The sequence below is a fragment of the Triturus cristatus genome, chromosome 7, assembly GCF_964204655.1.
Source record: "Triturus cristatus chromosome 7, aTriCri1.1, whole genome shotgun sequence".
In the NCBI taxonomy this organism is placed as follows: Eukaryota; Metazoa; Chordata; class Amphibia; order Caudata; family Salamandridae; genus Triturus; species Triturus cristatus.
Window position 1 is genome coordinate 1,152,981,311 of NC_140590.1, and position 27,073 is coordinate 1,153,008,383.

The following is a 27,073-nucleotide window of genomic DNA, read 5'->3' on the forward strand; positions in this document are numbered from 1 at the left end:
AATGCACCAGAGATTTTTACCCCAGCTAATCCATCTGACAGCAGGGTAAACAGCACACCCACAACAAGGGCCAGCCCTGATCTAAGTCAGACATTTAAGGGAGGGTCCCCTACTGATCCGCATTTACATATCCTCTCATGGAACATCGCAGGGCTACGTTCTGAACTCAATGACCCTGAGTGGGGTACACTTGTGGATAACTGCCATATGTGTCTCTTTCAAGAAACCTGGGCTATTGAAACAATCTATAGGGTGGGCTTCACCTCCTTTAGCATAGAAGCAAAGCAATCATCTGGCAGACCTGCTGGAGGCATGCTGATTTGGGTTAAAACAACACTCGCCTGTAAAATGAAGCGCTTAGATTTAGACTCCCAGGAGATTATGGCCATTGACATGGCTTCGCTTAAAGGGGATTACCATGTCAGGATTTTTAACATTTAAAATAGGTTCAAAAGCCCACACAAACCCTCAGACACCATGACAATGTTAATTAATTTCCTTGAAACAGACAATAATGAATGCCCCCTCATTATAGCCGTAGATTGTAACGCCACATATGAGCAGTGGATTATGTGCAGGATTTAGTTCGGGAGGAGGAAGTTAGAGGTATCAAAAGGCTCCAAATTCCAACCCTTAAAAGATCTACTTGTGTAGTGCATCAAGTCTCATCTTTCACTATAGCTCAGAGGGTGTGGGCATGTAATTGGAGGACCATGTCAGACCCTAGTGCAGACCAGACATTTAAGAGGGGAGCTCCAGGAGCAGAATAGATTACATCTTGGTCGATCTCGATCTTTGGCCACAAGTAACAGATATGGCCATTCTCCCCCGAAATGATAGCGACCACAACGCCCTACTGTAAAGCTTTTCGGGGTTACCGGTTCTAAAGTCTCAGCAAAATCTAACTAGGGCTCAGGTAGTAACACCTAAAAACAATAGGAGAATTAAGTGGGCTAATGCAATGGCTGATGGTAAGCTGCTTCTGGAAGCTTACAAATAGGTGGTGCAGTTTTTAGTGAAGACGTCTAACATCACCTTAAATGACAATGCTATCCTAGCCAACTACCAAGATCTCTCGAATAATATCTCGCCCTATTTTGGAAGCCATGGAGGGTCACTTCCTCGAAAGTGTACAAACGCTGTCTGGTACAAAAAGGAATGTAGTAAGTTAAGAGCAGAACTCATGGAGGCGATAAAGGAGGGGATGAGGAATAAGATGCATATAAAAAGGAAGTTCTATAAGAGCATCCAAAGGGAAGCCAAACGTAATTGAGAAACTGGCGTACCCTAGTTGAAGCATCCAGGTTAAAGGATTGCCTACTATTCTGGCATCTCTTCTCTAAGGGGTTTATTCACCAGGTAGATAAAAACGATTTCCACTTACAGCCTCATATCTGGGAAGATTACTTCCAGGCACTATACTCTGAGGAGGTCGGTGAGGACAAAGGTGGTGCAGGGAAGGAACCCAGGGTTTGTAACGATGTATCTGTTTGTAACGAGGTAGAGAGTTTTTTCCTTTGTGGAAGTTAGAGGCGCAATTACTTCCCTCCAATCCGGCAATACCCCAGGGTTAGACAGACTTCATGGAGATATGTACAAATCCGAACCCAACATCTGGGGCCCTTTGCTACATTCAGTTTTTAATGCCATTGGCCCTGGAGGTGTGATCCCGGCTACATGGAAGGGAGCTGAAATAATCCCAATTTTAAAAAAAGGGGACCCTGCAAACTATAGGCCAATCAGCCTGATAGATAAAAATATTTGCCAAACTAATTTTAACACGCATCCAAAACTGTACAGAGGATAATACCATGCACTTGCAGGCGGGGTTAAGAGCTGCCACCAGCACTCTGGATCAAGTGTTTTGTTTTTTAATGCTCATCAGGAAAGAGGTTAAACTTAAAGGCCACCTTTACGTAGTATTTGTCGACCTCAAAAGAGTTTTTGACTCCATCGATCGCACTAGACTCTGGTCTACCCTGAGAAACCTGTGCCTTCCCCCGCCCTACTTCACCTTCTAATCAGGTTACATTACGATAATTACACCAGAGTCAGATGGAGTCAAGATGGGAGGCTGACTGGAAATATTTCAATTGGGAAAGGAGTGCGTGCTGGCCTCAACCCTGTTTACCCTTTTTATGAACGAGCTAATAAATGAGTTGTACGATTGTGAAAATGACCCACCGAAATTGGGAGGCAAGCAAATTCCTTCACTTTTGTTTGCTGTCGATACGTTATTGTTATCTAAAACCCCAATGGGCATCCAGAATGTTTTAACTAAATTCTCGAACGCTTGCAAATCCAGGGGCTTAAAAAGTAATTCCACGAAAACCAAGTACATGACTTTCAACCCCTATAAAACTGCCAAGGGGAAAGTGCTGTTGGAAGGCCAACCATTAGAGCAGGTCAGTGCCTTTGATTATATAGGCATCACTCTAACACGAAGATTGTGCATTAGTGAAAAGAGCCAAACGTTCAACGTTTCGCCCTATCTCCCCCATGTTAGAAATACATAGGGCAAAAGGCTTGGGAGCAGCACTCTACTGGGCAGAACTCTGGGGTCTCGAGGATAGCAAACAATTAGAAGATGCTCAAAACAAAATTTGAAGATCTCTTCTAAATATTCCACAGAACACACCCCATTGTCACTTCGACTCGACCTTGGGCTAAAATCGATCTCCCATTGTGCTGTCCAGAGGGTGCTTTTGTTCTGGGTATGACTTTGGACTAGCTACCCTCAAGTACCCGTAAAAGATGCTGTGGAAGACTTACTATCTCTCCAAAAGAAATCCAGTCTTCTTCCCTGGTTTGGGAAAGTCGAGGGTGGCTCTTTAAACTAGGGTCGGGTATCATGTGGAACGATCCACATTCTATAACAAAAAAATGATCCCCCAGTTAAAAATAATGTACTGGAATTTTATTATTTCTGATTGCACTGAATCTAGGTCACTAGGCGTTTTAGCTACACCTTTTTTAAACGTTAAAAGTAGTTTTAATTTTAAAAACTATATGGACGAGGTAGAAGTACCACAGGCACGTGTACTTTATATACAGTTCGGATTCGGCACTCTACCGTTAAACGCTATTAGAAGCATTTGGCCAAATTCAACCGTTACTCCTATGTGCCCGTCCTGTAACTCTGCTGTTGAAACCATTGATCATTATTTGTTTTGTCCTGTATATGCTACTCTGAGGAAAAAATATGGATTGTTCCGGCATGGCGATTGTTGTCAAATTCCCATCCCACAGAAGCCTTGCATGTATTTAGCTCTGACACAACCAAATGGGTTGTTTTTACTCTATCTAGATATCTTTTATATGCCTGGTGTTTGAAGTCCAAGGCAGCCAAACGATCCATTCTCACTGAAGTAGGGGGTAACTAGTGAGGGCCACGACCCAAGTGCACTGTCGTAAGCAAAAAGTTTACCTCTAGTCGGTATAAAATTATTTCCATATATTTTAGATTTTCTATTATAGTATTTTAAATCTGGAAAAAGTGATACTTCCCGCATCACTGTCGATAATGTGCTTGATGCTAAGCTGCTAATTTTATTTTACTTGTTTATATTAGCGATGTATTTATGTAGGAGATTTTTTAATGTGTGCTGTTTTATGATATGTCTGTATGATCAAGCTATTGATTGTATAAATAAATAACGGGTACTAAATTATAATTTTCTTATTTTGTTGTCCAGTTATAATTTGAGGAATTTAGGGTGTTTGTCAATCTGTAATTTTTCCCCAAGAGGTCTCATTTAAATGAAATATTGGTCAGCGAATTCGAATTATTTATTGCATTGCATACTAAAAAAAAGAATGTGCATGCACCTTCTGCCATCAAAGGCTTTGGCTTAATTTCTGTTACTGGTACAAGGTTATGCTGCTCATACCTGTTGGCAATGGAGAAAGGGATAATAGAACCTAGCGTGATTTACTTCGGGATGAGTAAAATACCTTATTTTCTTAACAGCCTGTGCTGGTTTCAGGAGTACAGAAGAAGCTGAAATCGGACCTTTGGAGACCAGAGGCTTTTAGTTTGGAGTTTGGAGATCAAGATGTAGACCTTGTGAACTGTAGAAACTGTGCTATTATTTCGGATGTGAAAGTTCGAGATTTCTGGGACGGATTTGAGATCATTTCCAGTAAGTGTGCCTTCTATTACATCTGCAGTATACAGGCCATTTGTGCTTTGTGATCAGTATCACCACGTGATGGTTAAATTCCCTTGCCTTTACTTTTGTAGAGCGACTAAAGTCTGAGGAAGGGCAGCCAATGGTGTTGAAGTTGAAGGACTGGCCTCCAGGGGAAGATTTCCGAGACATGATGCCGACAAGGTCAAGCACCTACAGCAAACTAATAGTTTGTTCTCAACTCTCTGTATTTCTCACTTTTGATGCTCAAATTGTTTTTTGTTTTATCTCAAACAGGTTTGTCGATTTGATGGATAATCTTCCTCTTCCAGAATATACCAAGAGAGATGGCAGACTGAACCTTGCTTCACGATTGCCTAGCTACTTTGTTCGACCAGATCTTGGCCCCAAAATGTACAATGCATATGGTAGGTTAATGTTAAAGCTTGCTCAGATGACTCCATAGTATGGCACTGCTTATATATGCATCTTTTGTGAGTTTGGCTCTGCAACCATTTCTATTCTGTTTCCCACTCTTTAAGTCAAGCAAATCAGTTAAGCACTAAGTGAGATTTAGAGTGGGAAATTGCAAGCCTTATGTAGAGTTCCTGGCACTGATCTCTGTCTTCTTGGCACTACTCTAAGGTTCCTAGATTTGAGCAAAGGCAGACTGGTAAGTTATACTAAGCATTCTTTAATATATATAAAACCCAACTGGGTAGGTTTCATTTTGGAAACCTACTTGGAAAAATCTATAAGAACACATAGAAAGTCCTAAATCTCCACTATAACATGCATGGAAGAGATATATTGAGGCCTTCAGCTGAAAGCAAGACAAATTAAAATCCTATAGTACTTGTAGGTATTGGTTTCAACTATTTCTCAGGGGAGGTATTGGTTTCAAGTATTTCTCAGGGCAAAACTGAATTTAATCTTTAGAACAGCCCGTGCTATTGATACAAGAGGATTTGCTTCTGTTCCCTTTTTTCCTAAACTTGTAAAAGAGGGTAATTGCAAGAAACAATACTTGGAGCATCGAGCATAATGAAACTGCCTTGTCTGGCCTTGTATTTAGTAATTTGATGATGTACTTTACTTTTTTAGCTTTACTCTGAAGTTATCAGTAGAAATAACTCATTGTGGTTTTATTTTTGTAGCCATTGTCAAATTCATATCACTATCTCTAGATATAATATTAGTTTTTTGTAGAGATTCTGATCTTCACTGTGCGTACAATTTAGGCATGACCACCATTTGTAATTGGATAGCTTCCAAGAGGATTTTCAGTGACATCGAACTGTTTCTTATAGAAACTTCTAACCTCTGATTCCTCACCTTAGAATATTCCTCAAGCGTCTGCATCCAGAAAATCTTGAGCAGTACCTCTGTCCTCTGTTACGGGACCTCTAGCAGGTCCTTGTCAACTTTGTCTGCATCAGAAGTGACAAAAGTGGTGTCCATATAGGTGCCACCCTGGTGTGCAGACATCCGTTCCTTTTTTTCCGCAACAATATTGCAGATTCAGAGTGCTACCTTGGTCATTTTTGGGCCACTTTTTTCAACATTTTTGTGGTTATTTTTTTAAATGTGTTCCCACTGTCCGAGGGATATGGCCCCCAACAGGCCCACAGGATTTAAACCATGTGAGGAATGTCACACATGGATGTCTGTATCTGATTTCATCGTGATTTGCCTGGGATCGAACAGCAACTTCAGGGACTGCGTTGACTGCAAGTTGATGCATTCAAGGGCGATTCACACGAGCGGGCGATGGAGCTCCTGGCAGCACAACAGTAGAAGGCTCTATATCATTCTTGGCCCTAATCCTGAGGCAGATCTTAGGCTAGTTCTCAGAGAAAGTCTTTATCCTGCTCCAAGTTGTCAAAGTCAAGGAAGTTGAAGAAGCACAAAAAGTCAGTTTTTTCGGCTTCCCCTAGCAAGCACCCATCTTCTAGGCGCTGCTTCCGCACTTCATCCAGAGGGTCAGCGGCTGAGTCTGCTACCCCCTTAGCTGAGTTCCTGGGAGCTATTGAGACCCCTGCCCAACTCGTTGAGTTTTACAGCATCATGCACTCTATCTTTTGACCAACACCTCCCTCTGGCACAACTTGGGCCCCATAGGCCCGAAAGGTGCCCATGTTGGGTTACCGCTGGCAAGTCGTCCCTGATGCCAGTCGGATTCACTCCTGAATCTGGACTGATTCCAACACTGGCACGAACACCTTCACCAGTTCCAGTCCCCTTGGCACCACTCAATGAAAAGGAACCTATCTTCCTTTACGACTGATACAGCATCACCTTGATGCCAGAGCTGGGCAACGCAGGAACTCGTTTGAACTAACTATATGCACTGATGTAAGACAGTTGAACTTGCTAGAATTAATAAAAAAAAAACAGGGAATACAGGATGCGATCTTAATACGGTTCTGTAAATATATAAATCATAAAAATGAAACAGCCCTCAAAACAATATATCTCAATCCTGCTCACGTCAGCCGAAGTGAGCGGGATTTATTTCGTATTCAAAACGTACCACAAAGTAAATAAAGAGGAAGAAGCTTTAAAATGTATATACATTATGTACAGTTTAAGGTGATTTTAGGGAACCCCAGTAGAGTGACCATAACTTAACGGTGGTGCAAGGAGTGTTTATAAGGTGACTTTGGAAAATGAGACGGTTATTGGAAGTAACAAAGAGCAGCTTTGGCATTTGTAATACAGTGGATAGTATTTGTGTTATTCTCAGGCTCTCTCTTTATGAAGCCGACGTTTCAACCCTCTCTCGATACGGGGTCTCTTCAGGACAGGAGTGCTAGGGTCATATGTTAAACATGGATGGAGAACGGTGAGTGTCTTCCGGAAGTTGGTATCAATTCCCATGTAGTCCTGGAGAAAAGGGGTATACCCGAAAAACCAACTACGGCATGCCCATGGGCGCAAGTTCCATAGTGCTGAGCAGGGACTAGATACAGGACCCCGCCCGACAACGACGTGCCCCACGAGCATTTACTCATATAGGCCAAATACCTCCTAATTGATTTACGGACTGCCGTGAGCCCGCCTCAGATCCTGGAGGCTACCTTATTGCAATTCACATGCCTAAGCAGTCCGGTGGTCCTGTTAATTGAGTAGAGCGGACCGGCCAAGACTCTCTTTATGCTGCATATTTCCCTGCTCCGCGCTATGGACCTATGGTCACTCCACTGGGGTTCACTAAAATTACCTTAAACTGTACATAATGTATATACATCGAAAAGTTTCTTCCTCTTTATTTACTTTGTGGTACGTTTTGATTATTGTGATTACGAAATAAATCACGCTCACTTTGGCTGAAGTGAGCAGGCTTGCGGTATATTGTCTTGAGCGCGGTTTCATTTTTGTTTTATATATTTACAGAATCGTATTAAGATCGCATCCTGTATTCCCTGTTTTTTTATTAATTGTAGCAAGTTAAACTGTCTTACATAAGTGCATATAGTTAGTTTAAATGAGTTCCTTGTGAACATTGTTTTTCTGCCTTACTCTCCCAGCATCCCTCTCCAGAGAGCCTGGTGGTGCAGGGTTCGACCGCCAAACTGAACCGGAGTGCATTTCCTAGCACCCCACCGGATAAGGAATCAAAGAAGCTGGTTACCTTTGGAATAGGGATATTTTCTTCAGCAAACCTAGAATTGGGTTCGGTTAACACCGCATGCCTCTTGGGCCTGTACACTCACTCCTCGAGGCGCTCTGCACAGCTGCTGCCCATGCTCCGGCAAGAGGACTGGTCCATTTGAACCAGGCATTGCTGAATGATCGTGACGCAGTGAGGTTCACAATTCGGTGTGTACTGGACACCACTGGCTCACTAGGTAGGGTCATGGCCCCAACGGTGGCACTCCGCCGCCATGCCTGAGGTCAACTAGGTTTTCAGGGGATGTCCAATCGTACCTGATAGACATGCCCTTTGATGGCTCCCTTCTATTAAGTGATAATGCTGACATTGCGCTTTCAGGAGAGTCTGGTCACGGCCAGATCTCTGGTTCTCTCCTTGCGTTCCTGACAACAGCACTCCACCTTTCACTCCTCCTGTGGCTACAGCGGGAGCTTACAAGTGTCAACAATTCCAGTCTTACCCCCTAGGCAAGCAGGCTTCCCAGTCTTTTTGTGGGTAGGGACGCACAGCCCACAGAGCATGTGGAACCCACACCCAGTGTACTGTCCAGTCCCTCACCCTTCTGGCTACCAAGGCATCCAAATCTCTTTAGGTGGCCCTCAATGTAGCACACCTATTGTGTTTGTGGCAGGATCAGGTACCACCTGCTCTAATAGCAAGCGATAACCTCTTACAAGTTGGTGCTCCAAATTCTACAGTGGGGTTATACCCTTCCATTCCTGTAAACCATGCTGCTCTTGCCACCATCCTCAGAACGACTAACGGAGGACCATCAGTGCTTACTACCTCTGGAAACGCAGGCCTTGTTGGCAAAAGGGGCCATCGAGAGGGTGCCGGCTTCAGAAGTAGGAAGTGGTTGTTCTCTCGTAGGTGATTTCCTTGTATAGTCAAAAGCACGTGCAGGCCCCCGTAGTGCTTTTTTCAATATATTTTCTTAAGTGTATATGTTTGCCTTTCTTTGGGAAGGCCTGCAGAGTCATTTAGGAAAGAAAAATAGTATGCGGCCTATAGGAGAATGCTACAGTTGCCAAATTGTTCATTCGATAGATAATGGTGCCAGGAGAACTGTCTATGCATATAAATGTGTGATGTCTTTGTAAAACAATACAAATGTCTTTCACAAACCCTTTTTTAGTATATTATAGAAATGAAGGAGCGCCGGACAGTATAGCCCCATAGGCTGCCATTATTAGAGCTGAAAATAGATGTGGTGGCTTTAAGAACCCATGGACCTCCAGTATGCTTAATTAGAGGCAAGTACCTCAGTTCTGTTTTTACGGCACCTGCTGATACGACCTAGGAGCACTCAACTCTGCCTTTCTCAGGCTTTTCTCTTCACAATTCAGTTGTGAGTTTTATCAAAAACAACTTTATTCGGCGTCTTTCAGCTCTTCCTTGCATATTATGCAATTTTCTGACATGAATTTGGGGTATTTTGCCATCTTTATTTGATAAATGCCCTTCCTGTGGGAGAAAGAAAGCCAAAACAGACCCCCATGATCTCTGTAATATTTGTCTTCCAGCAAGTCATCTTCCTGAAGATTGTCAACACAGCAGGTCCTTTTCCAGGTGATAGGGAGAAGATTCGCCTCCAGGGCACAAAAGAAAGGTGCAGAAATATGATGTAGTCTGCAGGTTAACCTACAGAGCGAGGAGATGGTCAGTCCTCTATCACGGCTGTGTCATCAACCTCTGATGGACATGGAACACCCAAAAAGAGGTTTGCATCTTAAAAACTGTCATTCCCCGTTGACGTCGAACATCGATGTCAAAACAAGTTACAGCACTAACCTGTTAACTGTCAAGAGCTGGTTCAACTTTGACAGAGAGAAGATTAACATCGAGACAGAGCAGGTTGTTGTCGAAGACTCATCTGCCATCAACACCGGGGTGCAGATCACCATCAAGGAGTAGGTTGACATCAAGGCACACAGTCCTCGCGACGTAGAGTAGACTAAGTTCATCGTCGATGCAGGTCACTGTTGAGGCATAACAGGCAGTCAACGTCGAGGAGCAGGTCGACATCCAAAATAGGTCACTAGGGTCTGACTATTCCAGAATGTAATTGTAGAGGTAAGAATGGTGCGCAGTTCACGAAGGAAAGACAACAAGAGAAGAGGAGGTTTTCAATGTTCTAGTGGTGTGCTCCTATAGGAGCAAGAACCCCCACACACCCCGATGGGTGTCATGCTTCATCATTGGGCTAGCTCCTAGGTGGGCCAGCGCTGCAATGCCCGATGGGCAAACACCAGGGGCCCTTTGCCAAATATCTTTTTCCTTAGCTGATTGATGAAGTGAGGGGGTGTGGTCTCGAGTGGTGTGTCTTTCGAGTGGAGAAACAAGTGGGTTAAAATAGGTTAAGGGATGCTCTGGGTTAAACTATTCAATGATTGAGCAAGCTCACCTATTTAAAAAGATGTGATGCTTAATTAAGGATGTTATGGTCCTTGTAAGCTATGTGGAAGAATTGTTCTGAAAATAAGGGTCGACATGTTTCTCGCCTATTTATGTTAGCCAGTGATCATGTGGTGATTCTTCAGGACCTCAATAAAGAAACTACTCTACATCTGACTAGATCCAAATCATGTTGTAGTGATCAGCCACACAACAGGTTAGAAAGTAATGGTGTACCTTAACCTGGAGTAATGCGGTTAACCAATTAGGGTATCACACAACACACCATGCGGAGATGGCAGAGGAAGTGATTGATTAAGCGCCTCAGATGCGTAGTAGCGTCATCTCTGGGACCTACCCCGGGTCGGTCTCCTCGGTTGCACTCTCCATCTTAACCTGGAGTCTTATAAGCCTCTCCTTCACGTCCTCCAGCTCCAATTCCATCTGGGCCAACATCTCTTTCGGACCCATCTCGTCCAAGGCCAAGATTGCATTCCAGAATGCGCCATCATTCTCACAGCCTCCATAGGTCTCCACATTAGTCATCAAGACAAGCCTCATCATTGCAGTTGGTCACACAGATCCAGATCGCGGTCACAATCTCACCATCAATCTAGATATTAGTCCTCCACATTTACAAGATGCTGCCTGCCTATCCTAACAGACTGTCCGCCACCTAAGTTCTCTCCGATAGATAACATTACCATCTTTCACAAGGTTTTAGTGAGAGGAGTGGCAAAATTGAACATCCAAATGTTGGTTCCTACTCCAACCACATTAATGATATTTGAGACACTCCACCAACGCACAGCTTCCAGACAACTCCTTCCTCTAGTGCTAGGCCTCTTGGAACCAGCCATGGAACTCTTCTTGACTCCGGTTCAACCAAGTCGGCTCCGTCGAGGCTGCTAAAAAAGTACCAACCTCTGAGCAAGATCCACTCTTCCTGCGTTCGGACCCTCCTCCAGACTAATAAGTCATATTAGCAGCAAAGAAACACCTTATTTCTACTACTCCTGCTTCATCAGTTCCTCCAGATAAGGAGAGCAAAAAGTTGAATTTGGTGGGCCGCAAAGCATGTGGTACTGCTGCCACTTCCCAGAAAGCAGCAAGTGCATCTGCTCTTCTCTGATGACGTAATAGGGCGTTGTGGTAATCTGTCCAGATGTTTGCTAAAGATCTGCCCATCAACAAGCGGAAGGATTTTCTAGAAATAGTGAACAAGCGTTTGATAATCTCAAACCAGATAAGAAGTGCGGCTGCGGTTTCCTTCCTCCCTCCTAGCAGCTCACAAATAGTGCTATGGGCTGGCCCTCTGCAGACATGCTTGGCTCCGTCTCACATCTTTAAAATTAGAGTCACAACAATGTATCCTAAATCTTCTTTTCTCTGGTTCTACCCTATTTGGCAGCCACACAAATGTTAAAATGACTCACATGAAAGTCAAAATGACCACCCTTAAGGGGATCGGCCTAGAGAGGCCCAAGGAACAACGTAAATCATTTTGGCAAAGCCAGAGGCGATACAACTCTGTGGGTTCAAACCTCTTAATGGTATCAAGGGCAACGACCCTATACCCAACAGCGAAGGCAGCCTAGAGGAAGAGCCTTGCATCTGCCAGCAGAAGGCAAAAAGCCTACCACAGGTACAAAACCCTGAATTGTCCCTTCCCCCTCTTCCTTTACCCACTCTGGTAAAGATAAGTATTTTGCATATCCTGCCAGAGTGGCAAACAAGCATTTGCAATGCAATAGGTCTTGCATTTGTGAGAGTTTGAGCCGTTGGCATTGTAAATGACAATGCCTTTTAGTTGTGTTTTGAAAACCTGCAAGCGGTGCGTAAACACGCACTTTGTACTTATAGTCATTGCTTACATGAAGCAAGGCTGGCAGTAACTGCGCCTCTTTTACTGCCAGCCTTGCTTCTCGTAAGCAACGACTATAAGTACAAAGAGCATGTTTACGCTCCGCTTGCAGGCACACATTTCCTACTACCCAGCATTCCCCTTGGTCTCCCGAGAAAAATTATACCTCAAGTTCTGTCAGCCTAAAAACGTATAAACAAACTGTCCTTTTGGACCTGCTTTGGGCCCCCCTCAATCTCTACACGTTTTTAGCCCTTCCGTGTCAGAAGTACTTGGCCCATCCACACAAGTAAGGTATCATTTTTATCAGGAGACTGAGTGGTAGGAAATTTGTGCCATGCGGTGATCTCACAACTTTTCTATACAGATATTAGAGGAAAATGTGACTTTTTAGCTAAATGTGAAGTTTGCTGTGGATTATTGGAACGAAAATGTTGGGGGATCAACGCAAGCCACACCTCCCTGGACGAAGGTGCCCACCTATCTAGCACAAAGCGCCTTTGTTTCCAAGGGTGTCACATGCGTTTTTGGCCCTGGGCTCAGCGGCCACCTAGTGAAACCTACCAAACCCAGATATTTCTGAAAACTAGATAACCGGGGTAGTCCAGGGAGGTGTGGCTTGTGTGTATCTCCCAACATTTTCCTACTCAGAATCTTCTGCAATCCTTAAATTTCGCTAAATAAAAATCACATATTCTTCAGTTTTCTGTATGGGAAAGTTGTGGGATCACCGGGCAGCCAAAAATGTCCTACCACCCTGTGTTTTGCCAGTTATCTCAATAAAAATGGTACCTCACTTGTGTGGGTGGGCCAAGTGCCCAAGGCAGGGAAGAGCACAAAACGTATTGTGGTGACATCAAAATTAATTACCGACCTGGTTTTGCAAGGGGGGCATCTGGGTTTTTGGCCCTGGGTGCGGCAGCCATCTACGGAAAGCTACCAAACCCACACATTTCTGCAAACTAGATACTCTGGGGGAGTCCAGGGAGGTATGGCTTGCATGGATCCACCAAAGTTTTCCTACCCTGGATCCCCTGCATGCGCACTGCGTAGGCGAGACCTAAAAATGAAGGATAACTAAACAATTGTTTGTTGCCTGTGCACCTCCTAGTTTAGGGAAAGCACTGTCTAAATCTGGCATTTCAAGATGGATAGTTATATGCATACAGACATGCTATTTACCTGTTGCACCAAAAGCACACTCCACTAGGAAAATTGGAGCTTCTATGGCTTTTTTAGCAAACATTCCTATTGCTGATATTTGCAAAGCAGCAACATGGTCTACTCCACACAACTTTATAAAACATTATTGTGTGGATGTATTTGCACACCAAGCCAATGTTGATCAGGAAGTATTTAAGACTCTTTTTCAAACAACTGCAACCCCCACAATTTAACCACTACCTAGGGAGAGGAACTGCTTTGCAGTCTATGCAAAGCATGCATATCTACAGCACACATGCCTCGAACAGATTGTTACTTATCCTGTAAGCGTCTGTTCTTTGAGTGTGATCTCTTTTTACTGCCTTTGTGTGTGATAAATGCTTAGCACTACCCTCTGATATGCCCGACTACTCGCCCACACTACCACAGAAGAGAGCATTTGTGGTGTCGTTTGTGCCTCTGTAATACCTTTGGGGTTTTCCTGGACTCTTTACACAGTGTTCCTCTTTTTGATTCACAATATGAAGAGACCAGTTCCTACAGTGGATTATGGCCTGAAAACGGCTATACTGAACGCATCAGTTTTCTACAAGTAAAGACAGTCTTCCTAATACTGAAAGCCTTCCAAAGCCAGATCAGGGGGAAACTGTGCAAATGCTAAAAGATAATACAACAGCAGTGTTCTACATCAACAAATGGGGGGAAGGACAGTATCATATCCACTGTCATAATTAGCTCCGAACATTTTGAAGCAGGCCTTGACAAAGAACATACCACTGTTAGCAAGTCATGTCCCTGGTTGTGAAAACATTCAGGCAGATTGCTTAAGCAGACACACTATACACACCACTGGGAAATGGAACAGTCTATTATAGACTCAATTTCCAGCCTGTGGGGAGTACCAGACACAGATCTCTTCACAATATCAGTAAACACAAAATGCCGGTGCTTTGCATCCATGCACTGCCATCCCAAATCACAGCTTAGTACCCTCTCAGTAAGTTGGTACAGGATCTTTGCGTATGCTTTTCCACCAATAATGTTGGTCCCAACAATTCTAGCGAAGTTCAAAATTTCCAACATGACAATGATTCTCATAGTTCCAAGATGATCTTAGCAGCCATTATTCTTTCACTTGACCCAACTGTCGAAACAACAACATATTAATATTCCAGTGCACAGGGACACCATTACCATGCAACAGGGAAGGGGATTCCACCCAAACCCAGGGGAGATGAAATTGGCAGCATAGTTCCTCAGGTAGTCTAATTTGAACACCTAACCTACCAAAGTCCACATGACATATTAGAGAAGCTTGAAGGCCAGCTACCAGGAGGTGTTATGCCTTTAAGTGGAAAAGATATGTAACCTGTTGCCAATCCAAGAATATGCAACTCATCCTTCATCAGGACAGTGTACTTAACACATTTAACAATATGTAAGATCTCATATGCCTTGAAAAGGGTACGTTTAGCAGCTATTTCGACTTACTTGAAAGGGCTACACATACAGAAGATTTTCTTGCATCACTGATTAGAAGGGTCATGGAAGGAGCAAAAGCAAAAAGACTGTTCGAGGCATATGAGCTGCAGATTGTAAACTTAGCATAGATCGCCATCTGGTGTTGGGCCTGGATGTTTGCAGTTTGTTTTTGTTCTTTGGACAGTCTTTGGAAGTCACGAGTTCGGTGACTCCTCCTTCGGTCGGTACTGCGCATGGGCTTCGGCTCCATCCTCAGATTGTTTTTTTCCGCCATCGGGCTCAGATGTGATACTTCGTGCTCCGGCTTCGAACTTCTACGGTTCCAGCCTCGACGGAAAATCCTCGTTCTTCGAGTTTCTTCATCTACCTTCATCTCTCGAAGCGGCACTTTTCTCCATTCCACACATCGGCACTGGCCTTCGGGCCCTCCTCGACTCCGGTCCCGGCCGATGGAAAGGACTCCGTTCAAAAAGTGCCCAAAATGTAGGTCTAAATTTCCCCACACCGACCTCCATCAGGTGTGTAACCTTTGCCTCTCTCCAGAACACGAGGCTAGAGACTGCCCCGCCTGTAAGTCTTTTCGATCAAAAAAGACCATCCGGGATCGAAGAGCTCGACGCACCATGGCGCACTCATCGACCGCGGCTCCACCGGACATCTTCGGAGACGACACCGGAGCTTCGGGGCAACAACACACCGAGCAGGAGGAAGACGTCGTCAGCGCTTCCGAGGCCGACGACTCCGACGTGGAGGACATCACACCGGCGCAGAGGGTCGTGAGTACTCTACCCCCTCCCACCCCTGCGCCCAAAACCAAAGAGACTCCGGTTACACCCTCGCCTGCAGGCCTGGGTAAAACCAAACACGCAGCTTCTATCACCCCACCTTCGGGCCCGGTGTCGAAGCCTCATAAGTCTCACGGCAGCTCGGGCTCGAGCCAGCCGACGCCTGGTGCCGATAAACACCGTTCTGCACCGAAGAAAGTGACTCCCAGCTCGACTCCGAAGCCACCGGTGCCGAAGCCTGGACTCTCGGTGCCGACAAAACACAAGCACAAATCCCTCGGCACCGACGCTCCGGCGCCGAAGTCTACCTCGACGCCGAAAAAACCGGAGGTTCCAAAAAGGCATGGCGCAGAGAAACCACCCAAATCCTCGGCTCCGAAAATATCGGCGCCAGCGGACGATTCGGCGCCACTGGACCTTTTTACACCAGATCCTTATCAAAAGACCTTATCTAAGGATCCACAGACTGGGCTATTGACTTTAGCTGTCAAGAAAAGATGTCTTGACACACCAGCTCCTCCTCCACCGCCCAAGCGGAAGGACTCTGCCACATCTCCTCTCAGAGTGCCCTCCCCACCACCTCCTACACCTCCTCCTCCTCCTCCTCCACCTCTTCCACCTCCTCCCCCTCCCAGGTCTCTGCCACCCTTGCCTCATCATTCCCCGACCCCATCCCCAGATCCGGATTACGGGGATCCAGATTATGACCCGGCGGACGCCCCAATGAACCCCACTCCACCGGGGACCCCAGACCCATGGGAAGATTACCAAAACCCTGACATACCGGATGTGCCTCAAGATGACCTCTACCCATCCAGGCCATCTCCCCCAGAGGACTCACTAGGGTTTCACCACTTAGTGCAGAGAGCAGCACTCTACCATGGGGTGGAAATGCATAGTGAACCAGTGGAAGACGACTTCTTACTGGATACATTTGATATTCAGGATAAGTCCACACCTATCTTGCCCATGCTTAAGGGTGTCACCAAGCATGCTGCAGAGGTGTTCAAAGACCCTGTCAGGGCCAGGGTCTTAAACCCTAGAATAGAAAAAAAAGTACAAGGCGGCACCCACAGACCCTACATAGATTAAGGGCCCTGCTCCCTTAGATTCCCTAGTTGTGTCCACAGCTAGAAAGCGGTCTAACTCCCAGTCCTCAGGTGAGGCCCCACCGCCAGATAAGGAATCGAAACTTCTAGATGCGTCTGGTAAACGCACCGCCTCGCAAGCCGCGAACATCTGGCGCATTGCGAATACACAAGCGCTGCTTGCGCGTTATGACAGAGCACACTACGATGAGCTTGAGGCTCTTATGCAGCACCTCCCGGAAAAACACAAACGTAAAGCTCATGACCTGATACAGGAGGGAAAGCTAATTACTAACACCTCCATTAAATGTGCCCTCGATGCAGCGGACACTGCTTCTAGAGCCATAAATACTAGTGTCCTGCTTCGTCGCCATGCCTGGCTCAGGATCTCAGGGTTCAAGCCAGAAATCCAGGCATCCATACTAAATCACCCCTTTGACCAACAAAATCTCTTCGGGCCAAAGGTAGACGAAGCATTAGAGAAAATGAAAAAGGACACGGACACAGCAAAGTCTATGGGGGCATTACAATCACAGACCCCCAAACGCTCCTTTTGGCGCTCATCCTTTCGTAGCACAGGCAGAGGCTACTCCACCGACAGCGCCTCTACCTCCTACAAGTCCCCTCCGCAAAATACCTTTTCAAAGGGCTACCAAAGGGGTGGATACAGAGGCAACAACAATAAGGGCAGGGGCAAAACTAACACCACCCGTTCTGCTACCCCGCCCGCACAATGACTTCCCTCCGCTCCCCCCAGACCATCCCACTCCGGTCGGGGGCAGACTGCAACACTTTATCCACGCCTGGGAATCCATCACATCGGACAAATGGGTGACCCAAATTATTCGGTCAGGGTACTGTCTCGAGCTAACATCTACCCCACCCAATATCCCACCAAGGCACCGTCCAATGTCTCAAGAACATTCATCACTGCTCAAACAGGAGGTACTCTCCCTCCTCCAAAAACACGCTATAGAGCCGGTCCCCGTCAATCAGCAAAATTTAGGGGTCTACTCTCTGTATTTTCTAATTCCGAAAAAAGACGGGACCCTGAGGCCCATTCTGGACCTCCGGCCTCTAAATGCATACATACATTCAGACCATTTCCACATGGTCACCCTGCAACAAGTCCTCCCACTCCTCTGTCAGGGAGACTTTCTCACTACCTTGAATCTGAAAGACGCATACTTTCACATCCCAATACACCCTTCTCACAGGAAGTACCTCAGGTTTGTGGTAGACGGTCAGCATTACCAATTCACAGTTCTCCCCTTCGGGGTCACCACCGCACCACGGGTGTTTACCAAATGCCTAGCGGTAGTAGCAGCACACCTCAGACGTCAGCATATTCACGTCTTCCCTTACTTAGACGACTGGCTGATAAAAGCCGCATCCTACCACCAATGTGTGCAACATACAAACAGCACCATCCAACTGCTCCACCAGCTAGGCTTCACGGTGAACTACCAAAAGTCCCACCTCCTACCATCTCACACAAAGCAATATCTCGGGGCCACTATAGACACCTCCAAAGGTATTGCCTATCCAAACTCAGCCAGAATCGCAAGCATACAAGCCTTGCGCCAAACGTTCCTTCCTCAGCACTCTCTTCCAGCAAGTGTTCATGAAACTAATAGGGATGATGGCGTCTTGCATTTTCAAAGTGCCTCATGCAAGACTTCACATGCGTCCACTCCAAGAGTGCCTAGCACAACAGTGGAACCAGGCCCAAGGACAGCTGACGGATCTGGTGTTGGTGGACGGCCGCACCCATCACTCTCTGCAGTGGTGGAACATCACAAACCTTTCCAAAGGGCGGCCGTTCCTGGACCCGGTTCCTCAGGTGATCCTAACAGTGGACGCATCGCTCTCCGGCTGGGGAGCGCACCTCCTACACCTCACAATGCAAGGTCTATGGACGCCACAGCAAAAGTCGCTCCACATCAACCACCTGGAGCTCTTGGCGATTTTTCTAGCTCTAAAATCCTTTCAAAAACAGATTTCAGCCTAAGCAGTCCTCATTCGCACAGACAATATGACTGCAATGTATTATATTCAAAAACAGGGGGGGACACTCTCCCCAGCTCTCCCGCTTAGCCCAGAGCATATGGAGATGGGCAATTCCTCAAAACATCTTTCTCCTGGCACAGCACGTTCCAGGCGTACAAAACACCATGGCAGATCTGCTCAGCAGACAAACGCAACAACTACACGAATGGGAACTGCATCCACAAGTTCTTCGCCCATTCTTCCACAAGTGGGGGCATCCTCAGATAGACCTCTTCGCCACCCACGAAAACAAAAAATGCCCAAGCTTCGCCGCCAGATACCCACACCCGTTGTCCAAGGGCAATGCGATATGGATGAACTGATCAGGCAAATTTGCATACGCCTTTCCACCTCTCCTGCTAATTCCATTAGTGGTCAGGAAGCTACAACAGCACTCCCTCACACTCATTCTGGTAGCCCCAACATGGGCCAGGCAGCCGTGATACACCACACTATTACAGCTATCGGTGGTACCACATCAAAAACTGCACCTGTCCCCATGCCTCCTAACTCAGAACCATGGAGAAATCAGGCACCCGGACCCAGCTCAGCTCAACCTTGCGATCTGGCTCCTGAAATCTTAGAATTTGGGTACCTTAACCTTCCCCCTGATTGCATGAACATCATCAAGGAAGCCAGACGTCCTACCACTCGAGCATGCTATGCCGCAAAGTGGAAGAGATTTGTTGTTTACTGTCGTAACAATACAATCAACCCTTTAGATGCATCCATACAGCACATCATATGCTATCTACTCCATCTTCAAAGGTGTAACCTGGCATATTCATCCATACGCCTACACCTAGCAGCGATTGCTGCTTACCTACAAAACAGACACCATTTATCACTGTTCAGAGTGCCCGCTATTAAAGCCTTTATGGAAGGCCTTAAACGAGTAATTCCTCCCAGGGCACCACCTTCCCCTGTATGGAATCTAAATGTAGTTCTTACAAGGCTAATGGGTCTGCCCTTCGAACCAATGCATAAATGTGAGCTACAGTTCCTCACCTGGAAAACAGCTTTCCTCGTAGCTATTACTTCCCTTAGAAGGGTTAGTGAAATACAAGCGTTCACTATACAGGAACCCTTCTTACAAATACATCACAGCAAAGTAATACTTCGTACAAATCCAAAGTTTCTGCCCAAGGTCATTTCCCCCTTCCATCTCAATCAATCGGTGGAATTACCTGTTTTTTTCTCGCAACCTCAATCTGTTGCGGAAAGGGCTCTACATACACTTGATGTTAAGACGGCTTTACTGTACTACATACAGAGAACACAACCTTTCAGGAAAACTAAACAATTGTTTGTTTCCTTCTCTCCACCACATAAAGGCAACCCCATCTCTAAATCGGGGATAGCTAGGTGGATTGTAAAGTGCATACAAATTTGCTATCAAAAGGCAAAAAGAACATTATCTGTTCCACCTAAAGCCCACTCTACTAGAAAGTTAGGGGCTTCTATGGCTTTTCTGGGGAACATACCCTTAGATGACATCTGCAAAGCAGCCACATGGTCAACACCGCACACCTTCACAAAACATTACTGTGTAGACGTGCATTCCAAGCAACAAGCTAGTGTGGGCCAGGCTGTACTAAAGACACTTTTTCAAACAGCTGCAACGGATACCGGTGGTCGCCGCTAAGGTTGGGTACTGCTATATAATCTATGCTAAGTGTACAATCTGCAGCTCATATGCCTCGAACGGAATATGCTACTTACCAGTATGCATCTGTTCTTGGCATGTAGAGCTGCAGAGTTGTACACGCCCACCCGCCTCCTGTACCTGTATCCGTTCCAGTCTATCTTATTTAGATATAACACACATGGGTTTCTCACTGTTATTACTACGCTCCATCATTTCCCTGTTGGCGAAAAACAATCTGAGGATGGAGCCGAAGCCCATGCGCAGTATGGACCGAAGGAGGAGTCACCGAACTCGTGACATCCAAAGACTGTCCAAAGAACAAAAACAAACTGCAAACATCCGGGCCCAACACCAGGTGGCGATCTATGCTAAGTGTACAACTCTGCAGCTCTACATGCCAAGAACAGATGCATACTGGTAAGTAGCATATTCCTTTCCCAGCAAGCATGATACCTTCCTCACAGTGGAATTTAAACTTAGTTTTGGCAGGGTTAATGAAGTTACACTTTGTACCAATGCACAAAGCCATACTCCGCTTACACTGAAGGCTGTGTTTTTGGTAACAATCACAATACTGAGGAGAGCGAGATACAGGCACCAACGATGGAGAAGCCTTATGTAGCCTTATTGTAAGGAAATGCCTCTTTGTATGGTCACTCCCAATTTTTTGGACTGCTGCTGCTGGTTTTTCATCTCGGAGTGCACTGAGGCCTGCTAACCAGACCTCTGTGCCTGTGCCCCTACCCTTAAACTGGAGTGTCTAATCGGCTCATACTCAGTTGGCTAAGCTAACATGTCTGTAAGTACCTAGTAAACAGTACCAAGGGCATGTAAGATGCAAGAGTGTCACCCCAGTGGCTACAGCATTAGTTGTGCCATCCTGGGTGTGACATGAGTAAAACGAGACTCCCATCTCACCATTGCAGGCTGGAAGAGCTGTTTGAACTGCTGGCCCGACAGTACCATTTAAAGTGATAACAAAGCCAGACTTCCCCCGAATATGTGTAAGTCATGCCTATGGCAGGCCTGTCAAGTGCTAAGGTGCAGCATGCAACATATGTCATGGGTGGATAGCAAGAATGTCAAATAGTCGTTATTACTGTGGAAAGGCTTGGTTACCCAATTGGAGAGTACAGAGTTACACACTGACCCCCTCAGCTGTGCTAACTCTAGAATGGTCTGGCCAAAGTAGGGCATCCAAGGTATCAAACAACTTGCTCTATTATGCCCAACTTGAATCCCAGGATGAAATTATGTAACACTTTGCAATGTGCAACTTTAGCAAAGATGACATTTTGTTGCCCTCAGTCCCTTGTGCCCATAATTGTTGAGCACAGGGTACTGTCGCCGAGACACCTTTCTGCCCTTTTGGGGAGACGTGCTCATCACTCCCAGGAAATGTTACAATAAGAGCCTGCTTTGGAAGGAGGCGCCACCTCCCTTCTGCAGGAAGCCACATGGGTGCAGGCCCAAAAAGCACGTATCGAATGAGAAGCTACCTTTAAAGGGCAAATGGGTAACATTTTGGAGGGGGTTTTCTCCATTGTTCAGGCAGACAGGCTGGCACAAGGGACTGGAGAGGGGAAACCAGTTGCCAAAGCGGTTTTCCAGGGGCGTGAAGCCCTCTTTGTAGCCATCCCGCTGGTTTGGGCTAGGGAGCTCCACCCCCCGGGAGAGGGGTCCTGCCAGTTTGGAAGTGAGCAGAATGTTGCGTCCTGAGATGCCTAGATGACACACTTTGCAGGAAGTGGTCATCAGGTGGGAGTGAACCTAGTGCACTGGACTGGAAGAAGGCTAGAGGAAGGACTGCCCAACTGTACCATTACCCCTGCTCACCTGGTGGCTATCAAAGGAAGGAGCTGCCCTGCTGTGTTCTGCTCAAGAAGAAGCCATCTCCAAAGCCGAGCCAAAACTAAGACTCCAAAGGCCAGCTGACGGGCCTGTTCACAGCACAGAAACATAACAGCTGGAGGCAAGTTGGTAGCACGAAGTCTTAACCCAGCCACCATGCATTACCAGGGACCAGAACATGATGCACAAAGTTACACATGAGTTCGCTGAACATGGGAGTGCTGACAGAGTGCTGCAGGGACCTCCAGAGGACCAGTTATGGACCCAGGAAGTATTGGCCTGTGACAACTGGTAGTCCAGTGGCATTTGGACTTCTGCTAGCACAGATCGGGCTTCGATGGATGTCAACCCTATGACAAGGATCACCTCACCCCCTTCATGGACTGAGGAGCTATTTGCAGCAAGACCCCTGTCGACCGCATCACGTTCACAGAATCCGTTAAGTATCTTCCGCATTTTGTGTCCCTGACATCAGGACCACTTCTGAAGAAAAGAAGAAAAGCCCTGCAAGGGATAAAATTGCCTAGAACTGCCTGAAGTCTATTTCACCTAGTGAGGGAGCTGTTTCTAAGGACCTTGCTGGTCCCCCTGACTGGCTGCCTACTGGAGTTGGTCACCTAAAGTGAATCCAAGTAACCGCATTACAACCAGCCTAAACAGTCCAATTTGTTGGATTTGCCAGTGCTTGTCTGCAGTTGAGTGAAATGCTTTGATTTACTATATTGGGCCTCCTTGGGCGGGGATCCTGAGCCTCCAGGACTCTAGGGAGGGGTCCCCACCACAACCCCCCTCCCAGGGTTAGTTATTGCAAATCTTGGCCCACCCTGGGGGTATTCATGAATACTGTCGCAGAGCTGCACACGCTCCATGACCTAGCGGGGGCAAAGGTCAAATCCTTTTGCTCTTCATATCTCGTGCCCTGTTGAGCTGTTTTATTTGCTCTTGGGCTCAGTTTGTTCCTGATGCGTCTTTCCTCCTGGGTGTAAAAGTCTAGTTCGTCCCCCAGCTAGTGCTTGCACGAATAGTCCCTTTGGTCCTGGGGTCAATGGTAGTCAGAGTCCTTAGTCCTCCTTCGAGTTGTCCATGGCTGCCGCCTCCAGTCCCAGTGTCCAGCAAAAAGCACAACCAAGCGAGAACTCTTCCCTTATGCAAGACCTTTTAAGTGAGAGCTGAAGGTTATAGGTGCAAGGCACCTCTGGTCTATCCTGGTGTGCCATATCTCTCTGCCCCAACCCTCCTGCACAGCATGCTGGGACGATTCAAAATGGCATTACCCAGGAGTAACTTGTCATGTCTCCTCTGGGGGCCTCAGCTCCACCCCTGACATCACTGCAAGAGCTTTTCCCACCAAATCTTCAAGGGGAGCTCCTTTTTGTGCTGGCTCCAGAGGTCTGGGCTTCCTCCTTTGTTCAGTGGACCTGGGCTGGCCCTGCCCTAGTACAGTGTGATAGCTGATTAATTGATTGCAGATCCTTCATCCTCACCCTATTTTTCCTCAGAAGCTGAGTGAAGCACTGTTAGTTTCTCCCTTTTTGTGGGGAGGCTTTGTTCCTCCTGATGGAGAGAAATGTAATTAACATGGCACAGCTGTGTGACAAAAGGCCTGGGCTCTGATCCTGAAGCTGAACCGTAGAAGTATGACAATCCCGTATGACTCATAACTTGTGCAGATATCGTCTTGGAACTCTCGGATCTAGTTTTGGCGTATAGATTCCACCTTATTTCGATAAGTCCTTGATCTGTGTAGGCCATGTAGGAAGCTGGCCCTGTATATACCATACCAAAGTAAGGTATAAGGTTGCGCAGAGTCCAGTGGCTCACCAGAGGCTTAAAATAGACAATACTAAAAGCTCTATTTGTGATAGTGTGTTCGAGCATCTAGGCTTATCAGAGGGTTATTAAGCATTTGTTGTATACACTCAGGCAAGAAATGATTACATAGCCACAAAGACTGGATACAAGACCATTTGCTTTGTATAAAAAATGATTTACTTTATTTTATTTTATAACTATGAGGAACTCAGTTAAAGTTAAGTAACCGTTTCAAAGCTAGCAATACTTTTCAAATGCAATAGGTATTATGTTATAAAGGCCTAGAACTACTTTAGGAAGGTAATAAAAATACCTCAGCAATGTCAATCAAACAGATGCAAACTTAGCAAATGTAGAAGATAGATATTTAGTGTAATAGGGAGAAATGCAATGGAATCCTATGAAAGAAAACAGTTATGTGCAGTTACATTCAAGTACTAGACTTAAACATCAGTCTTCGGGGGTTTGGACCGCCACTGGACAAGAGTCAGACCAAGGTAGGTACTGCACCACCACCAGCAGCACTGGGGCAGCAGGGTGCAGAGGTCACTGGGCCCACTGTTAATGGCGATTGGGGCCGCCACAAGAGGTGTGGATTGCAGGTAAGTACCTGCGGTTTCAGGGTACAGGCCCCGTAGGTTAAAGCAAGCGCTGGGGCCACAAAGCAGCACCAGTCATACACCACCAGCGGCCAGGTGCAGGTTGCAAATCAGCATTGGGCACCCAATGCAAGTAAAGGGGGTCTAGGTCGCACGAGGCTGCAGGCTTGGACCAGGAGGCTGGACGAAGGTGACCACCAGATAGGCAGATAAGTCGAGATGTCAGAGAAGGCCTGGGCACCATCTGCTGGGCTCCCCAAAGTCGAGGGCTGAGGATGCAGGGTTGCCTTTAGGTGCCGGATTTTCTTTACCGGAACCGGTCGTGGTCAGGCTGCAGGTGTGTACGTGCAGCCACCCGTAGTCAAGGTCCGGATCGCTGGGGAGACTTCACAGGACAGGTGAGCCACTCAGACTCGGGCCATGGATGCCGGGCGCAGAATAGGCAGGAATCACATTTCCAGCTGGTTCCTGAGCCTTTCTAGTTGGATTTTTCTGGACAGGGTCGCTGTCCTATGGAGATCTGGTCTTTGTTGAAGAGTGGGCGGTCTTCCTCGGGTTTCTGGAAGTCACTAGCCATGGGGCCAAGTCAGTCTTCAAGCTTTGCTGCACGGTGTCATCTTCGTTCTTCTTAAGTTGCAAGAATCTGAGGATCAAGGTTCAGGGGTGCCCCTAAATACTGTATTTAGGAGCATTACAAGTACTGGCGGATGGTAGTCCATAGGCTACTTGCCTTTATGGTGACTACACCTTAGTATGTCCCCTCCCTTTGGGGCGGGGGCATCCCCTTAACTGATTGGTAAAGTCCTTCCATTTAAGATGGAGGATTTTCTAAGGAAGGGGTCACCTCGTTCAAGGGCACCTTAGGGGGGGTTCTGGCAGAGAGGCGAAACACCTCTTCTGAGTACTAATTTTCCTGCCTACCTTGCTGCCAAAAGTGGGGCTTGGTCAGGGACGGGCATCTCCACTAGTTGAAGATGACCTGGCTAGCATATCAAAGGCCAGGAAGCCTTAGAGGTTCACTAACCTGAATGCTGTTTCTGCTTGGGGGTACTTGTGAAGCACCTCCACCACAAGCAGCCATTGTACCTGAATTACGAGAGCACAAGGGCTCCCACCTCAGGGGGTCGGAAAATTGTCTGTGTGGCAGGTTGATGCAGACTAGTTAGCCGAAAACAAGGAAGTTGGTCATTTTTCAGGGGGCATCTCTAAGATGCCCTCTGAGTGCATTTTGTAATAAATCCAACACAGGCATCAGTGTGGGTTTAATATGCTGGGAAGTTTGATAAAAAACATAGCATTCTGTAAAGCCATCATAGAGCTGTGGAGTTCGTAATTACAAACTCCCAGCCCATGTACTCCATATGGCTTCACTACACTTACGATGTCTGAGAATGGACCCTGTAGGGGAATATTGTTCATGCAGCTATGCCCTAACCTGTGGTATTGTGTGCCCTGCCTTGAGTCAGAGAGGCCTGCTAAAGGGATGGCTTACCTATGCTACAGGCATTGTTTGTGGGCATGGCACACAGGGATGTGTGGCATGGCACACAGGGATGTGTGGCATGGCACACAGGGATGTGTGCCATGTCAACTCTTAGGTTTTGTCTGCACCACAACACATAGTCTGCAATTTCGGTGTATATGTGTTAGGTGAGGGGTCTCAGAGGGTGACACAATACATGCTGCAGGCCTTAAAGACCCTTTCTGCTCACAAGGCCCTTGGTACCACTGGTACCTCTACAAAGTACGTATATGTGGGCCAGAGGTGTTCCACCTGTGGAAACAAAGGAACGGTTTAAGGAAAGAACACAGGCACTGGGAACATGATTAGCAGGAACCCAGTGCACATTCAGTCAAAGTGCATCAGATATCCATCTAAAAGTGGGGGGCTACCATGCTAAAAGGGGCATTTTCCTACAGGCCAAAGGGAAGCAAAGCTGCACTCTTAGGCTGTCTTCGTCATTGGTGTATAATAGTGTCACTGCAGACAAGACCGTAAACCACACTGACTTTCCCTATGAGTGTGCAATAACATGAGTCCTACATCGGGTCACTGTCCAGTCCTGTAGAGTGGCCTCTGTGCCGGGCTACCTATGCACAGTTTCCAGACTGCGCACAACAGGAGTTTCACACATGAAGCCCTCACACTTAACCTTGCTGAGTCACAACAGCCTTCTCCTGAAAGGCAGAAACTGGCAATGAACACACGCAATCCATTTACCATGGGTTAGTAGCCAGTTATGAGGCTCACCCACAGTAAAAGATCAAAAACCAGGTTTGATAAAGTGGCTCTGTATATACTGTTCCCTAATAGGTACAGGGTGTACAGAGTCCACAGTCCCCAGAGGTTTGGCAGAGACTAAAGTTATATATAACCTTATTCTCTAAAGTGGTAGCTTGGTCGAGCAGTAAGGCAGTATCAGAGGACAGTGTAAAGCATTTGTTGCACACACCCAGTCAGCAAATGGTCTCACACACTCAATAACTGAACTCTAGGCCAATGGTTTATATATAAAAAAATATATGCTTGTTTTATTTTAGAACCAACACTT

The 27,073-nt window shown here is 46.4% G+C and overlaps 1 protein-coding gene across 1 annotated transcript in view; it reads left to right on the top strand.

Moving 5' to 3' along the window:
* Positions 1-27,073, top strand: part of KDM3B (lysine demethylase 3B) — an 867,558-nt gene that overhangs the window by 563,272 nt on the left and 277,213 nt on the right. The window contains exons 17-19 of the mRNA XM_085618404.1: positions 3,971-4,142; positions 4,244-4,334; positions 4,428-4,558. Coding sequence (XP_085474530.1) covers positions 3,971-4,142; positions 4,244-4,334; positions 4,428-4,558 — 394 coding nt within the window. The remainder of the gene's footprint in view (positions 1-3,970; positions 4,143-4,243; positions 4,335-4,427; positions 4,559-27,073) is intronic.